The sequence below is a fragment of the Ictalurus punctatus genome, chromosome 14 (genome assembly GCF_001660625.3).
Source record: "Ictalurus punctatus breed USDA103 chromosome 14, Coco_2.0, whole genome shotgun sequence".
In the NCBI taxonomy this organism is placed as follows: domain Eukaryota; kingdom Metazoa; phylum Chordata; class Actinopteri; order Siluriformes; family Ictaluridae; genus Ictalurus; species Ictalurus punctatus.
Genome location: NC_030429.2, coordinates 14,857,025 through 14,882,691, shown reverse-complemented (window position 1 = coordinate 14,882,691; position 25,667 = coordinate 14,857,025). Strand labels below are relative to the sequence as shown.

Below are 25,667 nucleotides of genomic sequence, written 5' to 3'. Positions count from 1 at the left end.
AAGTAATTGCCGCATCACTCTTCTAATGGTGATAAATGCTTACTCAGTGCTGAACTTTAACACTCCTCTTAAACGTACATTAGTGTGCCTAAAAGAAGAATACACAGTGGCAACTCACTGAATACATCAGCCAGTCAACAAATTCATAACCCCATGCATTTTGAATTCTGTTGAAATACAAATACAAATACACAAATAGTACAATTTTTTTTTTTGCTATTTGCACATAAGCCGATGTTTCGTTTATTTGCTATAAAAGTTCACTAGGTAGTAGCCTATACAGTAGCATAAGTCAAGTGGGATACCCTCTCGACTTAATTTTGTTTGAGGCTATGTCACTATTAATTATTAATCTCATCCTGCACCAGCAAAGTCCATGGTCCTGAGCCACTACTGAGAATACTGCTCCAGAATATTTAAGGACATCTATATGATATTGTGCAAATGCTAATATGAGACCGAATCAAGGCATAAAATAGTAAAGGGGTCATATCCTGATTTTTCAATGTTTTTAAATGTTAATTATGTTGTTTATTGGGTGTAATAGAATAGGTTAACAAACTTTAATATTCAAAAAACGCATTATTTTTTAAATAATGTACATTATTGCAGTACTATAACGCCCCTAAAACGCTCCGATTTCTTCAAAGCCCCCCTTCTGAAAAGCCATGCCTTCTTTCTTCATGGCTGCCTTTGGGCGGGTTTATGCTGATAGTGCACGCTGTGACGTAGAGAAATTACAGAAGTAAAGCTGGACTTTGAACGAAGCATTTTGAGCAGGTCTGGAGCAGTGTTCTCTGTTAGACAGAATAAATCCCTTTGGGAGAAAATGTGACTTTTGGGACTTTGCAGAGCTTATACATGCACAAACAGATATGTTACACTCCCAAACAGAAGGAAAACATTAAAAATCATGCTATGACCCCTTTAAAAAGGAGCAGTCAGCATGAGTGGAGAGCATTTGCATGTTGTTAGTATAACATTTTGTACATTTCATACTTGTATGTTTGTTCCATGCAGTTTGGGAGAACAGAGGCTATCAGTAACACCCTGAACCCAGACTTTGTTCGAAAGTTCATCCTCGATTACTTTTTCGAAGAGAGGCAGAACCTACGCTTTGACCTGTGAGTATCAACAGTGTGTGCATGTGAGTGTAATTGTGTATAGCATCCTTACAGACATTCACCACGGCCTTTTAGTGCAAAACATATCCATGGTTTAGAAACTGTGGATACATATAGCATATATCTGTATTAGCTTTACTATTACTGCCTGAACTGTATGAAATTGAAGGAAAACCTGTATAACTATTGTGTGGTGGCTGATGTACTTTTCATTGTGTGGCATATAAAAGTTAATTAAATACCATATTCCTGGAATTCATTAAATAGTTATTTTTTCTACTAGTTCTAAATGCTGGAACAAATAGTTTACTATATACTACTAAACTGATAGCATTGATGACTATTTACCACGGTTAAATCATATTACCATAATAATGTATTATAGTAAAACCAAAGCAAACAAGTGAATTTTAAAGCTGCAGTACTGAACTTTTGCCTCTCCATCGCCATCTCTGTTTGAAACATAAAATTGCAAGTTCGTTGTGGAGTTATTATACATATATATATATTTTTTTTTACGTGAGTTGTGCTTCGGCACTGCTCCTCTTCATGGATTAATCTGATGGTTTGAGCTATACATATGTGTTGCATATTAGCTCTAATACTTTATAACGGAGGTGACTTGGATACGGTTTTCTTGGATTAGTGGTGAGTTGGTCTGTCTCATAGATTTCAGAAAATAAGTGCAATTTACCACGTTGGCCATAGCAAAACAAACAAACAAATAAACAGCATAGGAAACTTGATACCTAACTGAATCAAGCGAACAAGTACGCTACCATTAGCTAGCTACCTATTGTGCCACTGAAATGTCTTTACTGTTCAGCAGAAAAAAGCCGTTTCTGCATCAGTCTTCAGTCTCTTCAGATCTCTGAGTTTTCGTCACTTTACAAAAGCCATGCTGATATTTATTCTCGTTTTAGCACGGGCTCTGTCGCTCTCTCTTAGACTGCAGGCTCTCCGCAGATCCAGATTTCTTGGTTTTGACAACAGCTGATTCCCCAGATGTCAATGATGTCTGAGTTTAGAACTATCCAGATTAAAGCAGCCATCTAGATGACGATTTTAAATTCTAAGCAACTGCAGTAAGAACAAGCTACAACCACTCGACCATCCTCAGCACACACGTGATATAGTAGCCGGCTCTTCTTCTTTCTGTTTACGGACGTTACGTAACCACGCATGACATTTCCCACAAAATCCGACCAGACAGCACAAATTATAAATCATTAATTTAAGCTATTTGTTCATTTGTTCATTTGTAACCAAAAGAAATCTGTACCACAGCTTTAATAAGGGTGATGTGATTTATTATTATGTTTGAAACCACTACTCTTTTGATGTTGGGGTGTGTGCATTTCAAAGATTCTCAACGATTCATGGAACACGCACGCGCGCGCACACACACACACACACACACACACACACACACACACACACGCCTTGCTTGCTTGAAGTTGCTGAAGTATATCATTTACAGGAAGCGAGAAGTTACATTTATGTATTATTAACTTCAGTCATCAGTTGTCATCCCACACAAAGATCTCTCTCTCACACACACCCCCAAACACACACACACATAAATATATATATATATATATATATATATATATATATATATATATATATATATATATATATATATATATATATATATATACAGTGCTGTGAAAAAGTATTTGCCCTGATTTCTTCTGCTTTTGTGTAGATCTCATACTAAATAATTTTAGATCTTCAAACGAAATACAACATAAAACAAAGGCAACCTGAGCAAAAACACAATACAGTTTTTATTTACTTATTAATTTTTTAATGAAGCCAAAAAAAATACACACGTACACAAGCATAACATACAGTTGACCAGGCTTGGTTGATGAGCTTGGGTGATAAAAAGAAGCTTCTCTTCCTGCAGTTAACAATATCTGGCTGTGTCTTTTCTTTGCTTCAGGAGCACTTTCTGGGAACAAACAGCAAGACAGCATCCGAATAGGAAATAAAATGAAGGAGAGAGGATATAAAGACCAGAAATTGGTTGTATGTGACTCAATGAAATGTGTTACAGTAGTAGAAGTGTGTAAAGCCCAGTGAAGGCTGTGTGTTTTCCTCCTGTCTTACAGTTTTGTGGATAGAAAGAGTGTACTGATAGCCAGGTGGGAGAATGTGTGTTTTACTGGTGGAATGAGAGGAACATAATCTACAGTAAAGTTTCTTGTCTCTCCCTGCAGGTATGACCTCGACTCAAAGAGTGAAAATCTGTCCAAACATGTAAGTGAGTGACGGTGCCTTAGAATCTGCATTATTTGTGTGGCAGTCTGGTTAAATCCATCGATTGTCACCTTGCTAGCTCACACGATGAATGTCAGGCTTTGATTCAGGTTGTTGCATAGCTATGTGCAACATGAAGATGGAAATGACCCTTATTTGGTTTGTAATCAGATATCGGTTGTCAAGTGTCCATGGTGCACTGTGATTCATGCACTGCAATGCATGAATGGAATTTTTGTCTATGTTTTAGTCCAGGAAGGCCTGTAATATCTTTTAAAAAATTGCTATGTGAAGGGTTTTCCCAGGTTGCCACACATGTGCTTGTGTGTTTGTGTGTGTGTGTGTGTGTGTGTGTATGTATGTGTGTGTGTGTGTGTGTGTGTGTGTGTGTGTAGTCATCTCTCATTAAGGTTTTTATTTTTACCAAAGCATTTTAGTATGTAGACATTGAGTGGAAATGATTTGTAAGTGCAAATCATCCCCTAGGATTTATAAGGTCAGGAATAGGGGTTACTTAGTAGCCATGTGGGGAATTTAGGCAAAAGTAGTGTTTCAAGAAAGAATTTCTTCTTTTCCTTGTTTCAGAACTGACAGATTTATAGCACCACCATTATATCATCTTTTATTAGTTGTAGATTTTAGATGCTGCCAAATCAAATAACCTGAGATTGTTATTAGGCTCATATTATTGATCTTGTCGACTTCTCTTCCAGTCTAAACACCTTATACTGACAGTTTCCCACCATTCTATGCCTTTTCTAAAACATTTGTGTTACAAAGCAAGACTTGGAGAAAAAAAAATCTTCACAAATACACACAACATGCAGAAAGTACAGGATCTGCAGTGATTACTGAACAACCATCTGCACTGTTACTCCTGTTTAACTCAGGGAGACATTACGAGTATCAGTGGAAAGGATTCTGGCATATCGTTACTCTTAAATTGTGTTTTTATTGTGTTGGGCTTTTGTAAATAACACCCTTGTGTTTAGAACAGTTCTCAATAATTTATGTGGTGTTTTTGCAGCTATATTACGGTGTGGCAGGATCATAAAGCACAAAGACTCCCTTATTGCTGCTTTGTGCTATGAGTGCAAGTGTATCCTTTATCCTTTTTGTGCAAGTGTATCTTTGGGGAGAGCAGCTTTACCTGCTGTGTTTGCCTCTCCTCAGTCAAGTGAAGCTCCAGGCTCAGTGCTCTGTATTAAGGAGCTGACTCAGTGGAAATAATTGCCTAGCTTTCCACATTCTGCTGTTACACATCCGCAATCAAAGGCTAATGTGAATCATCAGTTGTACGAAAGATTGAGTTAATGAAGCAGTGATCTTGAATAATTATCCAGATGAACGGAAGGCATTAGCCTCTGAGTGTCCCATGTGAGTAACTATTAATTGCAAATGCTTTGAGCAACAGCAAGTGGAGAAGTTGACCCTGCTGGCATGTTAAATGTGTGTACTAATGTAAGGTGAGGCTGTTGTGTAATTTATACACATATTTATTTCTCGGTTGTGTGCATGGTGTTTTTTTTTTTTTTTTTTTTAATTTATGATTACAAGCAGTGTGACAAATGGGAGAGACATTTAAGACCATTTAAGACCAAAAGTGTAAGCAAGTTAATTTTTTATTTTTTTTTAATTTCTCCAGCTACTTGTTTAGAGTTTTTTTTAGTGTTTGGGAAACCTGGCACCAAAGCTGTTACATGCTGTTACACTATGTATATCACACCTGCATGTTAAGGGTAAAATAATACTTATGGTTATTTTGCTCAAAATTGATATTATTATTTCTTACAATTATTAATCACTGTATTATTTATTCAGTTTAAAAAAACAAAAACAAAGAAAACAGGCTTTTGTTTTACTTCATGTATAATGGACTATGCATGTTTATAAATATTAGGTCCAAGTATAAATTGGGGAGTATTCAAAATGGGAATATTGTCTTTAAATGGTATTCCATAGGTTTACCACCACCACCAAAAAAAAGCCTTGGGCAAAAGTTGCATTGGAATTTATTTTAGTAGGAAAAGCTTTTGTCTCTACTTTGGGTTAGCAGACTACAATTCCATCCTCAGCCCCTTCTTCCTGGGGTTTCATCCTGGATTTGGTTAAGGAGCAAGAACTCAACAACGTCAAAAACTGTCAGTTGACAAAGTAGCATTCTGAGCAGTTGAGAGTATATTAGCCATGTGGCAGAGACACATATAGAAAAAAAAACCCCAAAGGCCACACCCACTTTGGGCTTAAATCAAGATACAGATACAAATATTTGGAGAACAAAACAGATACAGATGTGTTGCACTTCTTCTACATACCCACACTAGTATGCATTTAAACTCATGGACACATCCTGATATGTAAAACATCTATGATATTGTGTGTGTGTGTGCCATCAGGACTTCCTGGGCCAGATGTACTGTACTCTTGGAGAGGTGGTTGGCTCCACAGGTAGTCGTATGGAGAGAACACTCATGTGAGTATTGCATTTGAGCTCTCACTTCACCCCTTCCGTACCTCTGCCTCTCATGTCATTTACTGAGCACTACTGTACATTCAAATCTCATCAATATACTGTTTGTACCTTGAGTTTGTCTGTGTGTTTAATAATGCATACTTACTTTCGTTTGTGTATAGATTGTGTATGCATTGGTGCATCTGTGAATGTGTGAATATTTCATGTGCCTCGAGTGTGTGTATGTGGATAAATGAATAATAGGTTCAGTGTACAGGGACAGGTCTAGGCATGACTCACCTCATGATAATGATGAAGTATGAATGTACCTTTCCCAAGGAGTTATGTAAGAAGAGATTCATATATTCGTTCATCTTTTCATTCATCATATGTCAACTGAGACATATTTACATTTATATTTATTCATTTAGCAGACGCTTTTATCTAAAGCGACACACAAATGAGGAAATACAAGCAAAGAGATATATCAAGCGGAGAACAATACAAGTAGTGCTACCTTACAAGATTTAAACTGAGTTCTAGAGAAGCAAAGTGTGCAGAGAAGAGGTGTAAGAGCCAGAGTATGTGTTTTTTGTGTTTTTTTAGGGGTTAGTTAAGTGTCCACAGAAGAGGTGGGTCTTTAGCTGTTTTTTGAAGATAGTGACAGATTCTCCTGCACGGATTGAGGTTGGAAGTTCATTCCACCACTGAGGGACAGTTAGTGTGAAGGTTCTGGAAAGGGACCTTCAGCCACGCTGAGTAGACACTACAAAGCATCAATTGTTAACCGATCGCAGATTGTGTGAGGGAAGTAAACCTCAAGGAGAGTGTTGAGGTAGGAGGGTGCTGTTCCAGACAAGGTCTTGTACGTGAGCATTAAGGAATTGAATTTGATGCTCGGGGCTACAGGAAGCCAGTGGAGGGAGATGAAGAGGGGTGTGACATGGGTTCTTTTGGGCTGGTTGAAGACGAGGCGTGCTGCTGCATTCTGAATCATCTGAAGGGGTTTGATGGATCTGGCTGGGAGGCCCGAGAGTAATGCATTGCAATAGTCCAGTTTTGATATGACAAGAGCCTGGACTAGTAGCTGTGTAGTCTGTTCGGTGAGATAGGGTCTGATTTTCTTGATGTTATACAGAATGAACCTACAGGACCGTGCAGTTGTTGAAATGTGGTCTGTAAAGGTCAAGCTGTCATCAGAAGTCACCCCAAGGTTCCTGGCTGCCCTGGTTTGCTTGAGTGTGGCTGAGCCAAGCTGTACAGTGAATATGTGGGTGAATCAAATGAAAACCATGTTTTTTTTTATTGCAAATAGGTGTCACAAAAGTGTATCATTGTTCTATATAATCTCCATTTCATCCGATGCAAGTGTTCCAGTGTTTTAACGAGTGTCAGTGTTCCTCGATAAGCAATTTGATTACACAATCTAAACTCACACATCCAGTCATCAGGCGCAGTGCTGGCTCAGTGGTTAAGGCTCTGAGATATCGAAGAGAAGCTTAGGAGTTGAAGCCCTGGCATTTACAAACTGCCACTGTTGAGCTCTTGGACAAGGCCCTTAACCCTCTCTGCTCCAGGCGCATCATTCAGGGATATCAAGCTCTGATACCAGCATCCTAACACAATGGCACATGCAAAGAATAGAATTACACTGTAGTTCATTCATTCATTCATTCATTCATTTGCTTTATCCTGGTCAGGGTCGTGGTGGATCCAGAGCCTATCCCAGGAACTCTGTGCACTAGTCCATTGCAGTCCATGCACAACATATTCACACACTCTTTTACACCCAGGGTCAATTTAGGATATTAATAAACTCCATCAATAACCTTTTAATATTTGAAATACATAACTGTACAACACAAATGACAGCAATTACACTCTAACAATAAAGATCTTAGATTAGATAGATATAAATGCATTACCAAATGCGTTAATATGTAATATTATCTGGAGCAAGCCAGTAGAAAGTCATTTCAGGTAATTATGTTTTCTTGAAAGCTTTGTGGTATGTATGTGCAATCAGACCCACACAACTACACTGGTTACTCACAAGTAAACATTTTTATCACTTTGAACACAAGAGTAGTCCCATTTATTTAATTTTCAGCTACAGATGCAGTAGACAGCTCAGGTGCAAAATCCTGGAGTATTCCTTTAACACATCTTGAACGTATACTATACTGTACATTTTCATTTATTTATTCAATCATACAGCACAGAATAAACTAACTCTTACAGACTACACTGCAGTTTGTAGCCTTCTTATTAAAAATAAACCACACAGGCTAAATCACACTTCAATTAACTTTGTACCACAACCACTAAAATCAAGAGGAAACAACACTGCTATCATTTACATCTTCTCTCTGTCTCATGCTGATTCTTCCTCAAGAGGTAAAGCAGTGTGTGTGTGTGTGTGTGTGTGTGTGTGTGTGTGTGTGCGTGTGTGTGTTTTGTGGTAATTTAGGAGAGTGGCCATCTCGCTGCAACAAAGGGGCTAGTGCACATTCAAACCAGATTAAAGACTTGCTCCATTTATCCATCGATCTCTGGCTACACTCTATTCTATCATCCAATGATACTGTAGAAAACTACTTAACGAGATTGAAACAACCATCAGATAGGCATAACAAATGCATTGTCTCTTGCTGCATTGTTCTGAATGATTCCTTCATGATTCTTTCTGCTAATTTTTCACCTCCAGTCATCAGCAACTGTGCAAAGAATCAGTCGATTGCAGGACACATTGGAGTGAAACAGATTAAGCTGTGGTTTTTGGTCAGATGATTTTCAGTGTTTCCCACAGATCTGAAAAATACCTGGGTGGGGGATCACAGGTTGGGGTGTCCAAGTATGTTTAATAGATACTCATTATATCAGTCTGTAAAGGATTTATAATTTTTTTTTGTGATTGTTGTGGGCAAAACTGCGATGGATTGGCACCCTGTCCAGGGTGTACCCAGCCTTGTGCCCGATGCTTCCTGGGATAGGCTCCAGGTTCCCTGTGACCCTGAAAAGGATAAGCGGTATAGAAGATGGATGGATGGACGTTGTGGGCAAAAATGCTTGATTTTGCTTTGTTCAAAATTTGCGATACAATTTATGTTTTGTGAGAGTTTTGTGTTTCTTTTTGTTTTGCAGAAAACTACTTGAATTCTCAAAATTACAATTGAACGAAATATTTATGTATGTATGTTGGTAAATGAGACCTTTTAGCTGTACTCATGTTTGACGCACATGAATCGAAGAGGGCTTTGGATGAATGTGCGTAGTGATGACTCACATGTTCCGTCTCGGCCCAAATCTGCAGAAAATCTGCGGTATTTTTGAAAAAGTGCATGCTCCTCCAAATATTGCGGAGAGGACTTGATTTTGTGTTCATTTCAGAGATCGCGAAATCCTGGAGGGACTGTTATACATCCAATGTTGCATAAAATTCTTAGACATCTGACTCATCCAAAGACTTTAGTAAAGATCTGTCTCATACAAATAAGTATTCCTTCTCATAATATTTTAGAAAGTTTTTTAATCTAGCCATAATTAACTGCAGATGTGGAGCTGTGTTTTTAGTGTATGGATGCAAGCTGAAATCAAGTCTCCCAGCCACAACAGTTGAAAACTACTGCAACAGTTTGGCCAAAATTGACAAAAGCAGATTTGATGACTGCAGATGCCTGCTTGAATAAGTCTGTAATTGATTATGTGAATGTATATTCACTGCCAAGAATGTCTTATGTAGCTGTTTTGTGTATTACCCAGTATTTTTATAGTAAAAGTTGTAGCATTACCACAATACTACATGACACAAACTAAAATGTGTTTTTTAGGGGCATTCCCGGTAAAAATTGTGGGACCATCATTGTTAAAGCAGAAGAACTTGGAAATTGTCGGGTAAGACCTCTTGTGTTTTTATTTGCTGTATGGGTTTGTACGCATAATCCTCCTTCTTATCCACATTTTCTGTTAGACGCAGCTGTAATATGCTGCCTCTATGCTTCTGTCCTTTCCATAAAAAACATTTCTGTTGAATAATTAATATACAATATGCTCAAATACTCACATACACACGTGCGCAAGGCCCACTGTACAGCTGTTTATGTTTTGTTTGTTAGGAATCAGTATTGCTGCAATTTTGTGGAAACAACCTGGATAAGAAGGACTTTTTCGGCAAGTCAGACCCATTCCTTGTCTTCTCCCGCAGCAATGAAGATGGAACGTGAGTTTTTTTTACCACCCTCAAACAGCATTAAGAGTACTATATATGTCATATTATTATCTATTATAACAGCATTATAACCTATTCTCTAACTCTGTCTAGAATAAAATCAGGACTCATGACTTGACTAATGAGCTCAGGAATGAGTTCCTGTGTAGCGTGTCTTCATTTTGGATATACAGTATTTAGATATACACTCACTGTCCACTTTATTAGGAATACCTGTACACCTGCACATTCATGCAGTTAGCAAATCAGTCAATCCTGTGGCAGCAGCTCAATGCAAAAAAAACAACAACCCATGCAGATAAAGGTCAATAGTTTTGGGCAGTTTTCACATCAAACATCTGAACAAAGAAAAAGTGTGATCTCTGTGACTTTAAACATGGCATCGTTGTTGGTGCCAGATGGGCTAGGTTGAGTATTTCAGAAACTGCTGATCTCCTGGGATTTCAACAGTCTCTAGAGTTTACACAAAATGGTGCGAAAAACATGCACATCTCAGCATGCACAGCACACAGAAATTTGCAGTGGATGCACTACAACAGCAGAAGACCAGAGCGTTCTACTCTTGTCTACCAAGAGCAGGCATCTGAGGCTATGATGGGCACAGATTCACCCAAACCGGACAGTTGAACTTGGACAGAAAGAACTTTTTCCAGTCTTCAACTGTCCAGTTTCTGTGAGTCTGTGACCATGATGTAAACGCTAGAGACTCTTGTGTATGAAAAAAAGGTGATCAGCAGTTTCTGAAATACTCAAACCAGTCCCTCTGGCACCAACAATCATACCACGGTTAAAGTCACAGAGATCACACTTTTCCACATTCTGATGTTTGAAGTGAGCTGAAGCTCTTGAGCTGTATCTGCATGATTTTATGCATTAGGCTGCTGCCAGATGATTAGCTGATTGGATAACTGCATAAATGAGCAGGTGTACAGGTGTTCCTAATAAAGTTGCCAGTGAGTGTATACTTTTTCTGGATACATTTAGATATATGTATCTGTCTAATGGATGATGTTGCACAGATACACCATTTGCCATAAGACTGAAGTGGTAAAGAACACACTGGACCCTGTGTGGCAGGCCTTTAAAATCCCAGTTAGAGCGCTGTGCAATGGAGACTATGACAGGTAAGTTCACTGGTATGAAGTAGTCTAAACTTTTACTACATCTAAACATTGTTTGTGAACAAGGTCAAATGTTTCAATCATATGGCGTAACACAGATGTTTTGGATTGTTGTGTTGTTATGTGAAATGTGGGTGCATGCTGCAATAAGCAACAATCGACCACATACAGCAAAATCAGCAGAAAACAGTTTGATGATGTTGCCGTTATTCTGTCAGTTTGGCAGAGAAAGGGTTCGCAGGTAGCCAAAAGACAAATATTACAACTGAAAGTATCCAAAAACTGATCTGAGGATCTGAAAAAAAAAATAGAGGCAGTTATAAAGCCCGAGGATGGGCATACAATTTATTTCTATCACATTTAGAAAGGGGAATGCAAACTTGTAAATTATCATTTTGATCTTCTTATGTTATGATAAGATATACGATATTTTATAAGATATTTTATAAGATATTTTATCACATAAGATATTTTATATAAGATCTGAATAGCTATGTCACCTTATATAGTAAATATCTTGTTGGTGTAAATTACATGTATTTATTTTGACCTATGTGTATGTAAATATTTTCACTCCGCTGTGTAGTGACAGTGTAGTTCTTAGCATTACTTTTGTTAAATTGCCTAGTAGCATGCTTGTGTGAAAATTTCAGCAAAATTATTATAGCATTTTAACACTAACAGCCGAGTACATGGTGTTAGCACTGCCATCATTGAGATGCCAAGACTTAGCAGGTTGTTTTTTATCCTCTCACACTGTCTGCGAACAGATACCATATGTCAAGACAAATAGGCAAAGATTACTCATCATTCACAATATCATACTTTTTTGGTGGCAGTGGTGGACAGTGGGCACTGTGGGCAGTGGTGGCTTGGCAGTTAAGGCTCTGGGTTACTGATTGGAAGGTCAGGGGTTCAAGCCCCAGCACTGCCAAGCTGCCACTGTTGGGCCCTTGAGCAAGGCCCTTAACCCTCTCTGCTCCAGGGGTGCTGTATCATGGCTGACCCTGCGCTCTGACCCCAACTTCCTAACATGCTGGGGTATGCGAAGAAAAGAATTTCACTGTGTATATGTGATCAGTAAAGACTCATTATCATTCCAAAAGCTGATTTTTTTTTTAATTGACTGTTTTCACAGAACAATAAAAATTGAAGTGTATGACTGGGACAGAGATGGAGGGTGAGACATTCAAGATTTGGCAAAATTCCCATATTAAAATTTAATATGCATATATATATAAAGCGGAAAGCATAATGCCGTGTGATAATTTGTTTTTCCATAGGCATGACTACATTGGAGAGTTCAAGACCAGCTATAGGGAACTGTCCAAAGGCCAGTCTCAGTTCAGTGTTTGGGAAGTGAGTCTCTCTCTCTCTCTCTCTCTCTGTCTCTCTGACACACACACTCACACACACACACACAGACTCTCTTAAGTACCTTGAAAAACATATTGTGATATTAGTATTACAATGTACTCTTTGGATTAAAAAAAGAATGGCAGATATAGGCTTATATACTAAAGTCACTATATATTTGGACTTATGTACAATATAAATTTTATAGGAAAGCACACACAGAGAGAAAAGAGATCAGTCTCTCCCAGTAGCAGATGCAAGTGCAGGTTTCCTGGTTTTATTAAAAACCAATGCAGCAAATAAACAAAAGGGCTAAGCAGTACTCCAAAATGTGAAATGAACAGCAAACAGACATGAAGTAGACAAGACTAAGTCGTTAAACGTGAAGCAGGATGTAGTCCATCACACATCAAAACAGGCAGCTAACAAATGCTCGGACTTGTCACAGATGCAATGCTAGAGCGAGACTTCACAAAGAAGCATTGAGAGTCCATGTTTTTTAAAAGGAGTAGTGTGATCAGCTGACTGAGCAGGATTATGTGCTTGAATTAAGGTGATAAGGTTATGGGCTGAGGATCATGGGAATTATAGTCTGCATCTTTGGGGGTTACAGACAAGACCATGAGTCTTCCTTGTTCAGGATGCACATTAATGTTTTCAGTTTTTAAAATACTTCAATATGAAATGAATGCATGTTTTTATGTAAGCGTGTACTCCTTTCTGAGGCACCTTTCTTTATCCAGGTGTGTTTTTTACGTAATTGGTTGTTTATTCATTCCAGCTCCTTGTTTCATATCTTCTCTTTTAATTTAAACGTTTTCATAGCTGATTGCTTCCCCTTGAAGCACATAACCTGTGGGTTTAGACTCTTGTTAATAATCTTGCACTGATGAGGCCAAACACAACGGCGCAGCATGCAACAAGGACAAATCAGTGGTGTATCAATAGATAGATCTGTAACGGGACATTTAGCAATTGTCTCTCTTATCTTACTTACATCTGCATCACCTACTGTAGCATCAGCTGTTTGTGTTTTACTTACATGTCTTCATGTCCATGCACTGTGGTCTTTATTAATAGTATGATTCAGATGCCGAAGTCATGTTCTGCTCAAAAAATGAGGAGTGTTTTTTTTTCTTCAGGTATTAAACATGAAGAAAAAGAAGAAGAAGAAGAAATACCTCAATTCAGGAACTGTGAGTGCATTCTTGAACTGATATGTTTCTTTTTATTATTATTATTTCTAAGTACAAGTTTTAGAAATAAAAAAAGAAAGGCCACATGTATGTTCTAACAAATGTCATTATTGGTAAGACTTCTTATTGTAGGTCCTACATTATATCTTCATAAGCAATGCACAACACCTTCATAAACTGAATCTTAACATTCATAAATGATTATGTATCTCACTTTTTGTAGGCATAGCACTCTATGTGCCCAGTGAATCACATCATCACATCAGCTGTTAGTGCTGGGCTATATGTGAGGAATAAAACTTGGTGTCATGGTGTTATAGGAAAATAATCAACAACAGTGTGGTATGATGTGGATTAGCATGATGCTGAGTTAACATCCCAAAGCTGATGATCATTACTCTCAGAGATGCATAGTTGGAAAATGAATCAACACTGACCAATCAGATAAAAAAATTCAACTGAGCTGTTGTATAAGATAAGATTTTGCAATACATGATCATTTTACAGTGTATCCTGTGTACTATGGAAGTTTATCCTTCCTTGTTTTTTAAGTTCTTTCTTTTTGAAATAATTTATTATTATTATTAATAATAATAATAATAATAATAATAATAATAATAATAATAATAATATACATATTATACATACATAAACATCATGCAATACATTATTATACATACATATACATATATACTGTATATACTAGATATATACTGTGTGTGTTTTGTGTGTCAGCTAAATTAAATATTGACACATATTGTGTTTTATGAAAACATTTTCAAGTATTGTGGCATATCGCTCATTCTTAACAGCCATGAATATTTATATGATATTTATGAATGATGTGTGCATTGCTTATAGAAAGTGTAATGGTGTGTTTAAGGGCTGTAAATAGGAAGTGTTTCCAAACTTTTGTCTTAACAGGTGACTCTGCTGTCATGCCTCATAGATGTTGAAGTCACCTTTTTGGATTATATTAAAGGAGGGTGAGCATGAGATTATACACATGGGGTTCCACTGTATGTGTGTGTGTGTGTGCAGCATGATAGATTTTTGCCTTTCTCTTTGTCTACTTATTATATGTTTGCCTAATCGATGTCTCTGACCCAATAACTGTCAATCACACTGAGCCAAGGAGAGCTATTTTTATTTTGCTTTGCTTTTCTCCTCCCTATCTTGTCAGAAGGCTTGCACTAATAAAAGGCTTTGCTACATTAGAGATGCCATAACAACTCACGCTAAAAATAGCCTGGTCTATTCTTAGCGCAGGTTCTGCTTCTTAAACAGCAGAACAAACACTAGAAGAATTCGATTTGCATAAATGTCTTTTAGTATATAGTATTTACTGTGGCTGATGTCCCTGGTTAAATTTAGCACTAATGTAGAGGGTTTTTTTTTTTTAACAAAAAGGTCTAGAGTTTGAAATGTCTGTAGAAAGTGCGCATAGTACACATATATGCTAATTAGCTGTTATCAAGAACAAAGGTTTTCATGCAGCCTGTCACTTTGTATTCTTTTGCAGTACTCAGATTAATTTCACGGTGGCAATCGATTTTACTGCATCAAATGGTGAGCTTATCTTTCCAGAAGATTATTCTATAATTAAATGCTTTCATGTAATAATTCCATGTTACCATAGTCTTCATAGACTCTGTGTTCTCTCTGTATTTGTTCAGTGCCTCCATGCAAACTGAGACAAAATTCTCAACCTCCTCGTCCTCAATCCACGTCTTACCATTTGCATAATACTCACTATGTAATGAAATCGAATACATAATGTTAATGCTTGACTGGATTAAAAACAACAGAAATGACATCACATCATGTATCTTCTCTAATACACCACCCACACATAAGATCTTTCACATGAGTGAGTCAGGGATATTAATATAAAAAGTGAATGCTCATTATCTAAAGTGCCAAAGATGAAACTTTTTTATTCTTTCTGTTCTTTTCTATTTGTGCACAGGAAACCCATCCCAGCCTACCTCTCTTCACTACATGAATCCATACCAGCTCAATGCCTATGCCATGGCTCTGAGAGCTGTGGGCGAGATCATTCAGGACTATGACAGTGATAAGATGTTTCCTGCACTGGGGTTTGGAGCAAAGCTGCCTCCTGATGGCAGGGTATCACATGAGTTTGCCTTGGTGAGCACATCATTGTGTATGGAATCAACTACAGAGGACTAATTTAACTATGAAAAAGAGTCTATTATTGTCACAGTAAGCTTGTAGTCAGGCTTAGCTGTGAATTGGAGGAAGAGTCGCAGAGAACAAGCGTGTAATGAGTGAGTGGTTACACTTGTATATGGTTAAGAATAAAATATATTTATAGGCTGTTTGTGTTACAATGAGTGTGTTTGACTTGACCTGCAAGACTGAACAGACCAACAACAGAAGAAACTTTTGGTTTTGAGTTTTTATAATCTATTTCAGTTCATAGAAGAGCTGTTGTTGTTAGTCTTGATGGTGAATTGGTGTAGGCTAACAAGATTAATTATAATTTTGGCAAGGGACGAGGGCTGTGTGGCGAAGTATTGTCCTCGCTCCTGGGTTACAGCACCACAGTAAAATCCCTTGTAACCACTTAATCATTACCTGCTTTTTGTCTGTGATTTCTCTGCCTGTTTACAGCCAGCACTTGACCGTACCCTCACTGCCACAACTATTTAAAAACAAAAATAATATATGAAAAAGAACACAGAATGAATGCTTTAGTCAAAGGTGTAGTTTATAAAGTCTTTGTCCATAATAATCATAGAATTTTAAAGATACCTTACAAAATTGATTTTAAAAACCTCCCAAGCAATAGATCTGGAGCGTCTCTTTGTTTCAAGCTCTTTACATTTTTTCGCCCACAAATTAGCTTCACCCAAATAGAGCTACTGTGGTCTGCCCTTCTACTTAACAGGCATCACATAGCATAATAAAGCTCTTCCCAAAATGGTGCCTTAAGTCTTGTAGTCCTACTCCAATCTGAACCTTGAGGATATATAGTCTGTGGTCCACAGTTAAATTAATGATAAAGGACACTTACTTTATTTAATTTTTTTCACCATTGTCTTTTATGTTGCTTTTTTTGCTGATTGGAGGAAGGGGAAAGCATGTCAGTATTTTCTTGCACTTCACTTTATCCGTATATAACAGAGGCCTGTAAATATTACACACTGCTCCTTTAAAGATAAACAAGTAATAGAAAGAAAGCCGAAAAGATTAGGGGATCGAAAGTGAAGGATACAAATGTGCTTTTGTTTTCTTAAGGTTGAGATTTCATTTCAGGGTATTGCCTTCCCTGCACACACAGAGCAACATGCATACGATATATGGCTACTAAATTCCATATAGAGAAGTCTGTATCTATCTATATTCTATATGGATCCTTAACAGATGCTATGCCCATGGCCCATGGCTACCTACTGTTTGCTAACACAGCTTTCCTCAGTTCATATCGTTGCACACTAGCCCCATATGCTCTTAGCTGAGCATCAAGAATTTAGATTTAATTAAGTAGACAGCTCTGATGTAAGGATGTCTCATACAGGCTAGCAAATGATAGGCATAAAGAGCCCTTCTGGAGCTATCTGTCATAGCTCACACAACCTTGATGAGTGCTGTGTGGTTCTGTTTTTCTTTTTGATGTGCATGACTTATTATGTCATATTAAAATATTATGAGATCATATTAGACTGATTTTAGCATCAGTTCATTGGCTGCCTCTATCCTTTTGAATGACAAAATATCATGTAGATATTATATGGTCTATTTTCTACAAATCTCTTCATGGTATAGTACCTTCATACACTGCTGAATGTCTGATAAACATCGTTCCAAATTAAGTGTCTTAAAATCATCTAGTGCTAGCCTTCTTCATAGGAAATAGTGGTGTTTTGCTTTTACACACAAAAGCTCTGGAACACATTAGCAAGAAACAGTTGTCAAGTGCCATCTATCACTGATTTTAAAAAAGGGCTAAAAACATTTTTTTTCACTTTAGCATTTAACGAGCTTTTATTATAAGCCTTACTTTTACAGGCACATTACTTTATATTATTTTCATTTTTGTACTTTTGCTCTATTTTTACACAATTCTTAAATATATTATTATATTTTATATTGTTATTTTCTTGAATTGCTTGAGATTTTTTTACATTGTCTTTCTCTGTTCTTCATAACATAAAACATTTTGAGCTGCATCTTTAAATTAATTAAATGTATCAAGGGTGTTATAAATAAAACTTATTAAACATATTTGAAATTTTTAAACAATAATAATTAAGTAAGTATTTAATGTGTGTGTGTGTGTGTGTGTGTGTGTGTGTGTGTAGAATGGGAACCCAGAAAACCCATACTGCAGCGGTATTGAAGGAGTAATAGAGGCATATTACCAGAGTCTGAAGAGCGTACGTCTCTACGGTCCTACATATTTCTCACCCATTATTAATCATGTTGCAAGGTGGGTAACAGAACAAGTGACCACAGAGACCAGCCACAAAATAAACTACACCTCACTGCACACCAACACACTTGGATTCTGGCAGAAACCTAATGATGAGTCTAACCCACTGTAGCAGCTTGCATGCTGTTGGCATTCATAGACAGATCTGGATACAACTCAACATATATATATAATTTAATAATGATGAAAATGGTATGTTATACTATGTATCGCTGTGATTCTGTATTTGTTTAACACACTTTGTCTTTTTCTCAGGTATGCATCATTAATAAAGGATGGCTCAGAGTACTTCATCCTCCTCATCATTTCAGATGGAGTTATCTCTGACATGGCTCAGACCAAGGAATCCATTGTAAATGTATGTAGTAAAAAAATTAGTGCTACAGAGCTATTGCACCCTATAAGGGAACCTAGTGTAATATTAATCTCACTGCATAACTTTGTTTGCAAGCTAGATGTACAGTAAAAGTGCTTACAGTAAAAAGCAACACTTTTAATGGTCTTGACAGTAGATTTGATGATATTTCAGATGAAAACTGAGGACGTGTGAATAGCTGAATTAGGTTAGAAATCACTCCTACTCACGAAGAGTAGATTTGCCTTGAAGGATAAAATATGAAAGACAAAATGGATCACAAAGAAAGCAAAAACAAATGAGATATAAATTGCATTCATTTATCATTCCCTCTAAACATAGGACTGAAATGTGATTTTCAAACCACAGAATGAGTTCAGTTTAGACCCTGCCAGCTCTGACAGAGAGTTGTTTATAACGTGTCAGCAAGTCTTTATCTCTTCCAGTATTGTCTGAGAGCTGTTCACCCTTTTAGTTTTAGGAGCACACGTTTGTATTTTAGGTCTTATCATTATCACACAGTCTAGCCATGCCCTGTATCTCTATGTAGCATGCAAGCCTTTTTTTCTGAGGCCTTCACATTGTTCTAGTGCTTTTTTCTGCAAATGATATATTATGCTTGGGAAGTTCTTACTGAAATTTTGTGATTGAATCTTTTTTCTGCTTGAAGGCTTCCTGTCTTCCAATGTCAATAATAATAGTGGGAGTTGGATCAGCTGAATTTGATGGTAAGAGAATCATCAGATATAATGCTTTGTAATGCTACAATAGTAAGGATTGTAATTATGTGGGTGTGGGTGTGCATGTATGAAAGGTGTTTTTTTTTTTTTAAATTTCCCACTTCACTAAGGTGAATATAAGTGTCTATAAGAATTACAGTTTTGGGGTGTGTGTGTGTGTGTGTGTGTGTGTGTGTGTGTGTGTGTGTGTGTGTGTGAAGCAGTCATTTGAAAGCTCCAGTAACCCGCAATGAAAACACTTAGCACACTGAATGCTTCTCCTCAATTATTTGTTTGACAGAAATGGTTGAATTGGATGGGGATGAAGTCAGGATCTCCTCAAGAGGAAGGTTTGCAGAAAGAGATATTGTACAGGTAAGCTCTGGTGCCATTAATGTTTTCTGTGAACACTTATATGTTCTTGTTTTATCACAGTTTAAGCACTATTAGCACCATAACCAAAATAAAATAGTATAGCTCAGTAAAATAAAGAAACATTAATAACAAAAATCAAAGATCTAAAATTTTAAGAGCTTATGAACTGGCAAATTGTAATGGGACTGTAATGAGTGCTTTATTACAGGCACGGCCACTTGGAAGGTAAATTAGTTAGTATCAGTCGTAATCAGGAGTTAATTTGGGATGGAGGGGGGGCTGAGGGGAGCGGATATCCTGCAATTTTGATAAACATCAAGTAGAGCTCTGGTACTATAATTTGAAGGAAATGTAAATCATAGCATGGCATAATGATGGTACAAGTGATTATTTAATACAGTTTTACAATCATTTCTAGCAAAATGATGTTATTTTAAAATTCCTTTAGTTAACGTCTATGTGTATGTACTTTATGTAATTGGGGTCGACCGATAGTGGATTTTACCGATACCAGTAATTATGTTGGGCAGTACCTATCGATACCTGATTAATCAGCCGATAGTTTTTAAAACTTATACTGAATAAAAACAAAACAAACTTTTTTTATTACAAAAATAAACAGTACTGACTGTACCATGAAAATGTACTGTACTTTTTAAAATGAAATGAATATATAAATATTAATATATAAACTATTAATAAATATTAAAGTACATAAAAACTATACATCCAAACTGAACCAAAATGTAACACTACAAATAACAAATAGAGACATCTTAAATGAATCAAAAAACACTTGTTAGTGATAGTTTTTATTTCCCCTTTAGAGGCCACTCTGATACTGTATAGTGACAGTGGACCCTTCTCAGCCGCTCCTGCAACGGATGCAACCAGGAAAAACTATCAGTGTGGATTTTTGCCGATAACAGATAGTTCCAGCAATCTCTTACTGGTGCTGATTAATTAGCAAAACCGATCAATCAGTCGACCTCTAATATGTAATGTATTGTATTTGACCATGAAAGCAAAATGTGCTTATTTTGCTAGTTTATAGTCTTTTCTGTGTCTTGTATTTTATCCAGAAAAATCTGATGATATTTTTATATATTTTACATTATTATATCAAACTGATAAAAAAAAAAAAATCAGAGCTTCTTAACTGAGATTTGATTCCATAAGTTGCAGTATTTCCTTCTGAAACAGGAACTCAGAATTATATTATGTTGGACTACATGACAAGCGAAATATGAAGAACAGTAAAGGGATTAACAAGAACCTTTAACTTACTCTTGCAATGTATAAATATGAAATTGTGTTCTTGCTCAGTCCGATGAAGCAGCATATTTCAACACTACAGAGCCCCAAGGTGGTAAAACTCCTCTGAAAATGGCTTGTCCCATAACTGCAACCTTGTATAGATTTCTCCCTCCTTTTACCTGAACCAAGCAATGGTTGGCCAAATGAATAGTGTGAGGCAGGACGCACAACCAAAAATGCACAGACAAACCATGTTTGCTGCTAACCAGCTACTAATGTGAGCAAGACCTGCCTCTGGGAGTGGGATATATGTGGTCCTAGAGAGCATTTATTTAGACGAGCATTTTCCCAAAAGTGATTAACAATGAAATTAAAGCGAGAAAATCACCAAAATAGATTTCTGGGGAATTTTTTTCAGATATAGTATAATGTTGGTGTACATAACACAAAGTGAATGGTACTTAAAAATGACTTAAACACCCATTTTGATTTCAGGGGCATGTTAAAATCTGGCCACTCAATTGTAGTTAGTTTAATTAACCCCTGACAGAAACAGATTCATCATAAACTTGTTAAGTCAGTGTAGTACTCCACATAATTACACCTATATTGAGTGGATTCTGACATCGTTGGCACCCATGCAAAATTAGACTCATCAAGATCTGTTACAATTACTCATAGACTGTTTACAGTAAAACAAAGTCACACATATTTCACAGATCATTTATATGTATTCCTTATAGTGCAACTTTCTATTTTAGAGGATTTTAGCTCATTTGAAACCATTTCTTTTTTAACTAAAACGCAACTCTGACATATTGTTCGAAAAACATTTTGCTCACAGTCGACATACGTATATATTTTTTTTTGCAGTTTGTTCCTTTCCGAGACTACATTGATCCAAGAGGGAATCACATCCTCAGCATGGCCCGTCTGGCCAAAGATGTCCTGGCTGAAATTCCAGACCAGTTCCTACACTACATGAGAACCAGAGGCATCAAACCAAGCTTGACACCTTCTGCTCACTCTTCCAAACCACTGACACCACTGTCTCACTCTGCAGAGTCATTACAGACGCAGATCTGAAGGGGACCATGGTGGTGCATTGGCTCGTGTACTCTGTTTTCCGCACTTGGTCGAGTATTAGGTTTTCTGAATCATACAGTAGCTGAGTTAGGGAGCCAACAGAGACTTCACTTTAAAACCTGAATATGACAATTAATAACACAGCTCTCATTTATGAGGTTAATCATGTGAGAAGTTTATTTCTAACTAAAACAATCATCGTTATATGCCTCATACTTTTTGTCTTTTCTTTCAAATGACTGGCTGAGCTATGAACAAAATGTTTACAGTGTTTGTGATTTATACAAGCAGATAATTATATACCTCATGTACACTGAAGGAGCTGAAGCTTTTTGTAATGTACCACTTCCTGTATTTAAAGGAGAGTGAGCATGTTTCGAAGGTAGTGTTCAGTCTCTTCAGTTTTATTACTAACCATTCTGGTTTCTTCCACTCCACTGCCACACTGTGTTTCTGAACAAGTCTTAGAGCTGCTGGAAAGATGGGCCTTATTCTTGGTTATGCACTAATTAGCAACATTTTACAATATGGTTCCTTAATTAAAGTTACTAACTTATCAGTAAGTAATCAAATGTTAGTAATTCCTCAATAATTACTAATACTCTTATACTACTATGTTCGTTTATTTAAATGTAAAGATGTATAAACATGTAAAGGGTAATGATTTAGTAAGTAATATTAAGTTACTATGCTGTCACAACCATAATGACCATGTTATTTCATGTTTGAATCGCTGTGTTATGTGCATTAGTGTCATACACTGTCCTTACGTTGTCATTACATAAGCATTAATTACTGATACGTTAATGTTACTTATTATTTTTGGTGCCCCCACAAGTACAATAAATAAATCAGTGCCTTTTACCTTACCATTAAATCACTAGCAACTGTTATACAAAATTGGATAACAAGTCATTACAATTTTGTCAGCATAGTACTGATGATTAGCCCGATTTATTTAGTCACCATAATTGATTAAAATTAGTTATTAAATTGTTATTCTATCATTATCATTGCTGTTTGTTACATTCAAGAGTTAGAGAATTGTTTTTTTGCTTTTTTTTTTTTAAAAATGGCCTCTTTAAGTTAGTAAATATTAATCATTAATTAAGGAGCAATGGAACAGTGTTATCAAACTAATTTCATATGTCAGTAATTGATGCTTCTGTAATGACAAAGTAAGGACAGTGTATGACAAGTGAAGCCATTATGGTTTTGTCAGCATAACAATTTATTATTAGTTACTAAGTTATTAGACTTTAGTCAACATAGTGGTTTATTATATGATTAGTAATTATTGAAGAACTGCTATGATAATTTTGTAAAGTGTTACAAAATAAAACAGCAGTACTGCAGCAGCTTTTGCATACACGAGTATTAAAATAATGCTAGCCAGGGATTAACTGTAGCTATAGAAGCATGTAACTGCATGCACTTTTAATGTGGACTGTGTATTATACTGCACAGTTACAAGGTTTATGTGGTGTATGGAACTTAGGTGCTGTTGAGCAAGAACATTTACTGAAGTATTGCACTTTATGATTGTGGAAATATTAGAGCACAATTTAGTTTTTAATTTACATTTAAACTTAATCAGGTTCACTTTTGATTTTTGTAGGTTCAAGTGCACTGTTCATTAACAAATACCATTTTTATCCTCCATTCAGATACCATCTTGTATTTTAAAATAAGACTAAAATGTTCATAAGTCAATAAACATGTTTATTGATTTAATCAGGATGTAGTAAAGATGTAGGAAATTTACTTCTACCCTATATGTAGCCTAAATGATTTTCCCCACACAAAGCCAGGAAACTCAGAACTTCATCTATTCAACATGACAAGATGCCAGTTTAAAATGTATACCCGCACATGCTGGCTCACATACTGTATTACCCTTATAAAAGATGCAGAAACTGCATCAAAGCCTAAAACCTGTCCTAAGAAATGGCTTTTCCCCCTGTCCATTCATCCCATCTTTTTAAGGTGTAATACAACTCATGCAATTCCGAGATCTATTATGGCACTGCCTTAATTTTCTGAATAATTAATATTGCTAATCCAAGACAGAAACCCACAATGAAAGACAGAAACATAGTTTCTCACATCAGACCTGTTGGCTGAATAATGCATAAAATACCAGTATGTCTTTGGAAGGGAAATGAATTAAAGATAAAAATGAAGAACTCTGGTAAGTCTACATACTAAAATAAATGAAGGAAAATGAAGAGAGTAAACTGATACCGAGACAGAGAGTGACTGATACAGTGATAACAATGTACTAAATTGTCTCAGGTTGGAATGTCCTTTGCTGATTGCAATAACAGTACCTATGCTAATCTTGTTCAGTTTGACTTGTGCCCTGGTTGTATGTGGATGCTTCATTTGAGATTTCGGGTCTTCTGTCATAGGATTTTGTCACCAGAGCACAAAAATAATTGCTATAATACTGTAGCACTCACCTGTGAAATTAGTATAGTTTTGCTTTATTAATTTGTGAACATTCAAAAAAAAAACAAAAAAAAAACAAAAAACACACTAATACTTGTTAATTCATGTATTTCTTCATTACATCATTCTTATATTACTGTTGCATGCATCATATTCACATGTGCATTGCTTTGAAAAGTGATTAACCTTTTGTATTTATCTCATATTTTTATACCCGCTAATTTTTACAATATCATGGAGTTTGCCTTAATATATCACTGAATTGTTGGATTTATGCCATGCCTTCACTGTATGTTTGTTGACTAGGTATATATCCTTTGAAAAATATTTGCATTAAGATACAGTTTACTTATAGTGTAGTTGCATGATTCCAGCTAAATTAAGCTGGCCAATGTCTAAAACAGTGACTTACTGTCTAATACAAAAAAAGTGCATAGCATTTAATAAATTGATGTTACTTATTTCATAATTATTTGCATCTGTAATTGAACATGGAAATGTAGCATAGTATATAGTATATTTATATATAGTATAATATATAGTATATAGTCTCTGGTCTATAAGATTTCATATCACTGACTAGAAAATCACGAAGCTGAGGTCATTACAGTCTTCAACGGTCTTAATTTCCTATTAGTAGAAGGGGAAATGCTAGTTTATTAAACATTTTGAAAATAAACATTTCTAAACATTCCATAATGTTCGGGCATTTATTTAGATGTTTACTGCTCCACTTTTCCTGCTCTAAATGGTGTGTTGGGTTTGAAATGTATTTTTTCAGCAGTTTTTTTTTTTTTTTTTTGTATCGTGACGTAACGGAAATCAGGACAGTAGGAACAGATTTTATTTAAGAGAGAGACAGGCAGGCAAATCCAAAACGTGATCCAAAACCTAATCCAAAAACAGGCAAAAGGTCAGGCGATCGCCAAACAGGCATACAGAGGGCTAGGCAGGAATCAAGGTCGTGGTCACGGAAATAGGGTCGAGATACAAAACATGAAACATAAGCTACAGCGAGGGACTGGTAGCGGAGAGACCAGCGTGAACTAAACTTACGAACCTAAACATGAAACATGACATGAGTTATGACTATGACTTTAAACATGAAACTATGAACTGTGACTGTGGTTATCTATCGTAATTTCTTATCTATTCTAACTCATTATTCCGAGCTGTGTGCTGGGAGGCGCGGCGCGCAGTATATATACAAACATAATCAGCCT

The 25,667-nt window shown here is 36.4% G+C and overlaps 1 protein-coding gene across 2 annotated transcripts in view; it reads left to right on the top strand.

Annotated features, from left to right (window-relative positions):
• The window catches only part of cpne8 (copine VIII), a 40,520-nt gene extending 15,615 nt beyond the window's left edge, over positions 1 to 24,905 (top strand). Inside the window, exons 4-20 of one of the 2 annotated variants that reach the window (XM_017484664.3) lie at positions 1,021 to 1,124; positions 3,350 to 3,389; positions 5,786 to 5,862; positions 9,672 to 9,735; positions 9,957 to 10,060; positions 11,089 to 11,193; positions 12,329 to 12,370; positions 12,474 to 12,549; positions 13,689 to 13,742; positions 14,667 to 14,728; positions 15,265 to 15,311; positions 15,712 to 15,893; positions 18,071 to 18,198; positions 18,457 to 18,559; positions 19,227 to 19,284; positions 19,577 to 19,650; positions 21,781 to 24,905. In XM_017484664.3, coding sequence (XP_017340153.1) covers positions 1,021 to 1,124; positions 3,350 to 3,389; positions 5,786 to 5,862; positions 9,672 to 9,735; positions 9,957 to 10,060; positions 11,089 to 11,193; positions 12,329 to 12,370; positions 12,474 to 12,549; positions 13,689 to 13,742; positions 14,667 to 14,728; positions 15,265 to 15,311; positions 15,712 to 15,893; positions 18,071 to 18,198; positions 18,457 to 18,559; positions 19,227 to 19,284; positions 19,577 to 19,650; positions 21,781 to 21,993 — 1,533 coding nt within the window. In that variant the 3' untranslated portion in view covers positions 21,994 to 24,905. Of the gene's footprint in view, positions 1 to 1,020; positions 1,125 to 3,349; positions 3,390 to 4,481; positions 4,856 to 5,785; positions 5,863 to 9,671; positions 9,736 to 9,956; positions 10,061 to 11,088; positions 11,194 to 12,328; positions 12,371 to 12,473; positions 12,550 to 13,688; positions 13,743 to 14,666; positions 14,729 to 15,264; positions 15,312 to 15,711; positions 15,894 to 18,070; positions 18,199 to 18,456; positions 18,560 to 19,226; positions 19,285 to 19,576; positions 19,651 to 21,780 lie in introns of those variants that run through there. The other variant, XM_053685965.1, reaches the window with a different exon arrangement.
• The last annotated feature ends 762 nt before the right edge of the window (positions 24,906 to 25,667 follow it).